The 9,468-nt window shown below is 29.6% G+C and overlaps 1 protein-coding gene across 2 annotated transcripts in view; it reads right to left on the bottom strand.

Annotated features, from left to right (window-relative positions):
- Window positions 1–8,252: 8,252 nt before the first annotated feature.
- The window catches only part of LOC108694194 (putative epidermal cell surface receptor), a 62,814-nt gene continuing 61,598 nt past the window's right edge, over window positions 8,253–9,468 (bottom strand). Inside the window, exon 13 of one of the 2 annotated variants that reach the window (XM_018203545.1) lies at window positions 8,253–8,536. In XM_018203545.1, the coding sequence (XP_018059034.1) occupies window positions 8,529–8,536 (8 nt within the window). In that variant the 3' untranslated portion in view covers window positions 8,253–8,528. The remainder of the gene's footprint in view (window positions 8,537–9,468) is intronic. The other variant, XM_018203544.1, reaches the window with a different exon arrangement.

Raw genomic sequence — 9,468 nt, 5'->3', positions numbered from 1 at the left:
TGTGTGTGTGTGTGTGTGTGTGTGTGTGTGTGTGTGTGTGTGTAATACAACCAGGTTACGAAATTATTACATTGTTTCGTTATTTATATGTTATAATAAACAAACAACAATATAACGGCATTTATTGTATGTTATATAACAATTATTTTATTGACATTATATTAATACTATATAATTTAAATTATGGTTCTAATATCGCGGTCTCTATTCGTCACATCGCGAAGCTCTGTACAGTCGAGCTTCGAGCTGTCGAGCGTAACAAAGCGGAACACGCGTGACAATTTGTACTTGAATCAGCGGACTTGAGAATTACTTGTGCTATAGAAGACTATTACTAATGAATCGCTTGCATTACAAATTATATCGATGCATATTAAAAGTTGTCCTATGGAATTAGTGAAGTAAAAATAGTAATTGTTGAGTTTAGCCTTCACATCTCTGATGTTAATTAAATTCATTCGATGATTTTTGTACGAAATGAATGAATTTGGTAGATAAAGTATTGCTCTGTCCCATAATGAAGATTAATCGTTACAGTGAAGATTATTCAGATTAGGAAATTTGTCACATTGATGGCATAGAAATAGACATGAGAACATGTAAGAGACTTGAGACTATAATAAATATTATCTGCTTCGCATCGTGAAATTGATATTGAATCTTTCCTTGTTTAACACACTTTATAATGCTTCTTAGGCTCTCTTTCTGTAGAAAGAGAAACATAACCCCAGTAAACGAAAATGGATTAAAATTTTTTTAATGCATACTAAATCCATGAAAATGGATTGAATGGATTGAAATAGATTGGATCCGAGCTGACACTAGTTCAATATTCGAAAAAAAACATTCATATTTAAGGTTACAAATTTTATTCCTAAAACATTTATAATAATTATATCTGAAATTAACTACTTCAAATTAATATTAAAAAACGCACCTTAATGGGATTCGAACCTGAGATCTCTGGATTATGAATCTTCTACGTTATTTACTACATCATTTTTTCAATTGGTAAATGTGTTATCATTCTCTTCAAGTATAATCAAGTAAAATCTAAACCACTGCACGAAATTATATAATAAAAATATCATTATTTAACAAATATAAATAATATAATAAATATAAATAATATAATAAAATATAATCAATTTACATTACTATGAGACAATATTAGCTGCGTTCAGTAGAGAAAGTAGCTTTGCAGCTGTTATAAAATTCTTGAATATGATATGGTTTTGCCCTTAGTTCCTTATTGAATCTAAGTGTATAAATCAATCATATTGAAGAATTTTACAACAGTTGCAAAGCTGCTTTTTCTGCTAATCGCAACCATTAGATAAGTGTCGGATAATCTCGCTTGGCCATGATGTCGCGCGCCATGATCAGCGTAATATTCGGACTGTGTTCGACTTGATTTGCGTGTGTTCACATCGATCATTCATTTTATTTCTAATCAAAGAGAAATAAAAGAACATAGTTCAATTATTTTTACGTTACAACTGTTTTGAACTTAGATTAAAACAAAAAATTTCCTACTTATAATTTTGAATAATTTAAGTAGCATTTATGGTCTATTTTAAAAGAAAAACTTTTTTTCATTCAATTGAATTAAAAAACTGTATTTCCTATTTACAATTTTGAATTGAGCATTCATAATGCACACAAAATACTATTGTATAATATTATTTTAGATTGAAAGGCATAGAGATATGCTATGTAATTCTGTAAATGAATAAAAATGCATTTCAGGATTGAAAAGGATTTATTTTAACATTCATGAATCCCTATTTCTGAAAATTTGAATCCATTTTAATCCATTTCAATTTATTCTCGTTTACTGAGAAGTGAAAACAATCGAAATGACAACAAAAAAAAAGGATTTTTTTGTTATATTGAAAAGAATGTCACTGCACCAATTTTGTTGTTATAATTTATAACAATTTTTAATATTGATAAATCTATTTGGATATTTTTATAATTTTTAATATCTCCTCGTATCTTATTTTGAAGAGGAAGAATATTACGTTTTGTACATCACGTAATTTTTACTTATTTTTTTAAAGACTTTTTTTAAAGAAGAACAAAAAACAATACAGTTACTACAAGAATGTGTCAATTATTTATTTTTAAATAATTGTTTTTCAAATTTCTGTTCTTTGGGACAAAAACCTAAGGAAAATTTTTCTTATGTATCGTATATTTTGTCAAAACTCGAAAGAGAGAAATAACAGAAATATTAAAAATTACTTATATGTTCTTATAACAAGAAGAAAAAAATATTTTATGTAACATAAAAAATTCATAAAGTTGTATGCTCTTTACATTTAAAAATGAAAGAAAAGAGTTCGAAAGAGTATGTATATTATCAATTCAAAATCAAATATTCATTAGTAAAGCAATGAAAAATTATAGACATCCAACCGATGTGAGTGGATGTATGCTATCAAGATGTGCTAACGAGATTTTCTCAAAATGAAATGATAAAAAATTTTGAGATGGGGGGGTTTGAACTCTCAAAATTCCCCCTCCCCTCTCTAGATACGCTCATGGTACATGTGACGTAGACTGTAGATTTTCAGCGCTGGCAGTGAATTTTAGGACATAGCCTGAAGATAATATTTAAATTATAGTTTTGTTCTGAAACTACAATAAGTTTTTCTTATCTTTTTAAAGAATCTTAAAAATGTCTCCGAGAGACATGTGTGTTCAGATAGCAATGTGTGTCCAGATAGCAAAGTGTGTCCAGATAGCAATGTATGTTTGTCTTGTTGCTTGTAAAATATATTTTGCTACTCATACAGCACAGAAATTTGCAGAAGTGTTGCAAAGTATTACAGATTGAGTTGTAACATCGCTGGAACATTGTAGATATTATGAATTGTAATATACAGGATCCGCTAAAAGTCCCGGACCATCTGAATAATTTAATTTAATTTTTTTCCCGGACCACTTGAATAATTTAATTTAATTTAATTTAATGGTTTGAGATATAGGATTGAAATTTACAGGGATACAATGGAATCATAAAATCATTGAATTACCTCAAAAACGCCTTAACATTTTCGAAGGAAAGGGGAGAAGGGAGCCTGAAAATTTTAAATGGCATATGGGGTCGAGTGAAGACTTGTTTGAAAAAGCTTTTCGAGACGAAAACAATGTGGATTGATCAAAGTCTCTACGATTTTTTTCGCAGAGTTATAATCATTTGAACATTGTTATTCAGAAGAAAGAGTTACGTCTCTCATGTGCGTGCGTGCGCGCGCGCGATACCGGCTATTCAAGATATTATTGAAGAAGCTTTCTAGAATGTTTGGTTCCAGCAAGATGAGGTTTCAGCTCATTTTTCTCTGATTCGAAATTTTCTTAACAATTTTACTGATCGATAGATTGGTAGAAGAAATACAATAGAATGGCCACCGAGATCACTAGATCTGAGCCCATTAAACTTTTTTTACTGGAGGCATTTAAAAAGCAAAATCTATGAGACTAAGCCCGTAAACTTAGAAGAGCTGCGGCAAAGAATAGTGAATGTTTCGAATTCAATTACTAGAATGCATAAGTAACATTATCGATACATTTTACGTACGCATGGGACTCAAGTTGTTGGAGAATATCAATTCGAATAGTTGATAAAAGTGTTTTTATCTCTCTCTCTCTTACACACACACACACACACACACACACACGCGCGCGCGCGCGCGCGCGCGCGCACACGAGAGATATACCTCTTTCTTCAGAATAACAATGTTCAAATGATGATGTTCAATGAACTCTGCGAAAAAAAATCGTAAAGACCTCAGTCAGTCCGCATTGTTTTCGTTTCGAAAAGCTATTTCAAATGAGCCCTCACTCGATCCTATACATCATTTAAGATTTTCAGGTCCCTTCTCCCTCCTTCCTTCGAAAATGTTAAGGTGTTTTTGAGGTTCAATGATAGATTTTACGATTCCATTGTATCCCTGTAAATTTCAATCCTACATCTCGAACCATTCAGAAATTATTCAGGTGGTCCAGGACTTTTGACCCTGTATAATACGTATTACGGTACAAGATCTTACAAACTTTGCTGTATTGTTATAGAGATATTAAAAAATATTTTTTTGGTTTTTGAATAATGAACTGTTCTCATATGTGGAATCATGTCAATTATAAATTATATGATTGTTAATTACTTCTATTAATTCATGGCTTTTGCATACAGAAATGCTTGCCGCGCAGAGCAAAATGCGACGCCATAACCAATAAACATATTAGGAGCTGTAAGCTTATTTAGCCGTGCGAGTGTTTCCGCGTTCAGTGTGCGGAAGTCATTAGGAATTATAGTATTCATTGAAAGTTGAAAGTATTGAAACATTTGTTGTTGTCACCGCAACAAGATTTTTTAAATTTTATTGTAATCAACTTTTATAATTTTGGATTAAAAAATTCTTTGAATATTGCAAAGAAAATCAAATAGAATGCGTGAAGTTTCTTATTATTTCCATTTTGCTTAGTTTTAGTTAAGAATATATACAAGACAGATGTGCCTGCATAGTATAAAATATATATCTACATATTGTAAAATTTAAAAAAATATACAGGGTGTTTGATATGTAATAATATAAAATTCTCGCATAGAGAACGGATTAAACTGAGTCGAAAAGTCCTCTATCATTTTACCATTTTCGTAATATTTAACAAGATATTAATTATTAAAAATATTATTAAATATATAGCGAATATTAGTTTTCATAATTTTTTACTCAAGTATCAACTTTACAGAAAAACAGCAAGTGAAAAAAATTGTTTATTTTTTTTTCATAGAGTTCTAAGAATTTTTTCAGAATTTTTTAGTATCGCATTTTCTTATGTTGGAAAAATTGTCAATAAGAAAATGCAGGCATACTAACAAGCTGATAAAAAATTCTGAAAAAATTTTTAGAGCTTTATGAGAAAAAAATAAATAATTTTTATCTCTTGTTGTTTTTCTATAAGGTTGATAGTATTTGAATAAAAAAATTAATGGAAATCAATATTTAGTGATATTTAATAATTGATATTTTGTTAATTATTGTGAAAATTGTAAAATGATAGAGGACTTTTTGATTCAGTTGGCTCTACCCTTATGCGAGAATTTTATCATTTATTCATTACATATCAAACACCCTGTATATTAGCTGTACAACTTTGCTTCCGCCGTTTTTTTTTCGAAATTCGAGGCTTTATTGTAAAAAACTGGTTATACATTTATGATTCAAAGTATTGTCCATCGCTGGCCACTACTTTCTCCCATCTTTCGGGTAGCGTACGAATCTAGCGTCGAAAAAACTGGTCATCTTTTGAGGCTATCCACGAATCGATCCAATTTTTTACTTCTTCATAAGACCGGAAGTGCTGGTCAGCCAGGCCGTGTGCCATTGATCGAAACAAGTGATAGTCAGAGGGAGCAACGTCTGGAGAATACGGCGGGTGGGGTAGGACTTCCCATTTCAACGTACATTTCCAAGTATGTCTTGACCACTTTCGCAACATGGGGTCGAGCATTGTCATGCTGTAAAATCCCTTTATCGTGTCTCTCGTTGTATTGCGGCCGGTTGTCTTTCAATGCTCGGCTCAAACGCATCATTGCGTTCAATACCGATCGCCTGTGATTGTTTCAGGCGGTTTTAACAGTTCATAATACACTACGCCGAGCTAGTCCCACCAAATACAGAGCATGACCTTGGACCTCAAAATCACCGTTCTTGAAATGTTGAAACCACTTACGACACGTTCTTTCACTAATAGCGGCCTCACCATAAGTATTTGAGAGCATTCGATGAGCCTCAGCCGCATATTTCTTCATATTGAAGCAAAAAATTAAAACCTCCCACAAATGAGAATTTGGCTCGTAAACTAACATTTTCAATCGAGAATAATATTTATGATGCAGACACAAATCGACTAATGTTTCTATGGGGTTATGTTGACAGATACCCAAGTTTATTGTATGACGTCTATGATCTATTTATTTCGATCACCACTTACCGCTAAAGCCATCTATAGGAAAACGGCGGAAGCAAAGTTGTACACCTGATATATCTGCATACAATTATGTATAAAATACAATATAATAATTATAAAAAAAGGCTGAGGTAATATTTTTCGCAATAAAAGTTTCTTATTTGAAATAGGATGATATACACGCGAATGTCCAAGTGTTTCGGCTTGCGATTATTATTATTATTACATCTCAGATTGATTGTGTTAAATGTTCAAACGTGCATAGTCACATTTGAGATAAATTAAATTCATGAATCAAGAATATTATATTATTTGAAACATCTAACTTTGACTGATCCTAGGCGCTCTCTACTATATTTATAATAATTATAATATAAAATATAAAATATATAATTGATTTGTTTTTTTTCTGCATTTTTAAATTTATATCAAAAATTATATTTATAGTGATAATAAAAGAATTATTTTTAATAATAGTTGCAAATAACATTCTTATGACATTATAGCGTAATCTTGCAGAAGATGAATATTTTTATGATACTATGACATTGCAACAATGTTGCAAATACATTACGCAATCTATTTGCAATATTGCAATGAGATATATCTGCAATTATTTTGTAAACTTTCTGTGCTGTATGAATATGTATATTGCTATCCGAATTGTAGCGATTAAATCCTCATTTGTTGACAACTAGATGCGATGTGAACATTGAATAGCAACTTGTCAGCAATTTACCGATAACTTTAAAAATCGTCAAAATTTGTACTATTGCCATTATGTTGCCATAATAATATGCAGCATCATACAATGCTGTCATACTTGCCGACAACGCAAGATAACATTGACGCAGTATCTTGTTAAACTGCTGGCAATACATTGTTGTCTGCATATTGTTACAATGTCGATATTCGAAATCGTTAAAGACAAATCTACAGCAAATTGTCAGCATCATAAGCAATTACAGATTTGTGCACTTTTGCTGATCCAGCAAACGAGAATGGATTGAAATGAAATGAATTGAAATAGATTCAGATTTTCAGAAATATTGATTCACGAATGTTAAAATGAATGCTTTTAAATCCTGAATGCATTTTTATTCATTCATTTTTATTCATAGGAATTACATGGAACATTTCTATCTAAAAATAATATTAGCTTTTTCTGCATTGTGAATACTCTTCAATTCAAAATTTTGAATAGAAAATGCAATTTTTCGATTCAATTACGAATTTAATATTTTTTTTGGATTTAATTAGATTCAATTGGATCTAATTGAATCCAATTGAATCCAATTAAATCCAAAAAAAGTATTCGCTATTTAAAATATGCATTCAGATAGAAAAAAATTTCAATCCATTTTAATCTATTCTCTTTGCTGGAGACACGCTTTGCTATCTGGGTGGAATTCACATGAAAAATTCTGATGTGTGGAGTATTCCACACGCTCTCCACAAAAATCGGGATCTATGCATACTATTGCAACTTTATTTATATATAGAATATTCATGACGTCGAATGTATATACGAAAGATGTTAATTATTGATCACAATTTTTTCTTATTTTATACTTTTGACGATTGCTAAATCCTTTTAGCTTTTGCTGGAGCGATAGCCGAACTTGAGGTCGACATGTATATTTCTTTTAATTCCAAATTCGATAATGGTAATATCTTTCATTTATTTCTTATATTTATTATATTTATTATATATCGTTGTGTCTTACTCAACGCATTTATCTATCCTTATCTATAAACATAGTGCAACATCATTTCTTATAAGATCGAGCATCTAGACATAGTTATTGCTTTATCATTCCGAGTCATCGTTCAGCATTCACGTACACATAATTTAATTTTAGTTTTATAAACTCAGTATTGTTTATGCACGTAAAATGCTAGGTGCTGAACTGTCATTTTGTCTGTAGGAACCATAACTTTTGTATTAAAGAAACATCTATGTCAGATGACAGTTCTACGAGTTGAAAAAATGTAAGGTTTTTAACTTTTTTTTCGATTTTTATACTTAAAGTCCACTGCAGCATCATCAAATTTTGCATCTATTTTAATTTTGTAAAAGAATTTTTTCCATTTAGTAAATTCGGAGATTTATATCGATCTATAATGTCCCCACAATTTGGTCATTCCAGCATCCTCTTAAATTTTTTAAATTGTACTTTTGGTTTAATAATAAAAAATTGAATTATTTATTGATTATTTCACTTAAAAATAATTATTAAATTTTGTTAGTTCTTTACATAATATTGTAATTTTTTTAAAGATGTGTTATTTATTTTATAAATTTCTAACAATATAAATGTAAACTGTACAAATGTAAACAAAATTCATCTGGATTGCATCATTGTCCTATTTACTCTTGAATTATACTTATGGACGAATATAATACATTTCTTAATATCTTTATAAATAAATATATATTTAATAAATTATATAGAAAATTTCATGCAGTTTCTTTGACACTGATGATAGCCATTTCATGATCTGTTGTAATTTTATTTCTTCTATTGGGTATTGTGATCGCATCCTCACAGGTCTAAAAGGAAGCAACATTTAATGTTAATCCACTCATAAATCTCAGTAAAATATATACGTTATATGGACATTTTGCAAATCTTTACGTTAACAATAGTTTCCTTGATTTTGACATATTATCAAGGTCATAATCTCAAGTAACTTTATTTTCAATTAGATAACGATTTTTTATAGTTAAGATATTTAGAATTAAAGTGTAATTTTAGTAATAAATCTTGATTTTGGAAGACAAATAACCGATGACCTCAAGCATGACAAATATCAAGATCACGATCCTGAGGGACCTTCAAAAGTTGCTCATTATATTAATTGAAAAGTTATTAAATAAACAATATAAATATGTGTTTAATTTTATAATTTAAACCTATGTAAATATCGTTTCGTGTTGTAAAGTGTATGTGTAGATTGTAGGATGTGTATATTCTTTAAAGTTACCTCAACAATTAATTAGTTACATGCTATAGAGTTATATTAAAAAAAATTTTTTTGTTTAAATTAGAAAAATGTAATTGTTATATATTGTTGTATCTATTTGCATAAAGTCCAAGTAACTATTCAATGTAGTCGAGACACTATTTCATTATCAAGTAATAGTGCATACAATTTGTTATCGTGACTATATTTTTATAACATTTAATACTGCTTTAGTTTCTATTATTTTGTAAAATTAGTTACAGATACTTCAATTGCAAAAGTTGCCAAATTTATACAATAGTTATCAGAATTGTTTTTTTTTGGTCTCAGTGTATGCTTGACACACTATTACTATTTCTATTACACTAAAAACTACTAAAAAGTAATTTTACAAAAGAAAGTGAAATGTATGGACATATTTTATATTTTATATATGATTATACACATATTTATGAAAATTTATGTTTATATATATATTTACATATTCACGTATGAAAAATTTTTTATCGGATGACAATA

The sequence above is a fragment of the Atta colombica genome, unplaced genomic scaffold, assembly GCF_001594045.1.
Source record: "Atta colombica isolate Treedump-2 unplaced genomic scaffold, Acol1.0 scaffold117, whole genome shotgun sequence".
Classification (NCBI taxonomy): domain Eukaryota; kingdom Metazoa; phylum Arthropoda; class Insecta; order Hymenoptera; family Formicidae; genus Atta; species Atta colombica.
The sequence above is the reverse complement of the archived record's forward strand: the minus strand, read 5'-3'. Positions and strand labels throughout refer to the sequence as shown.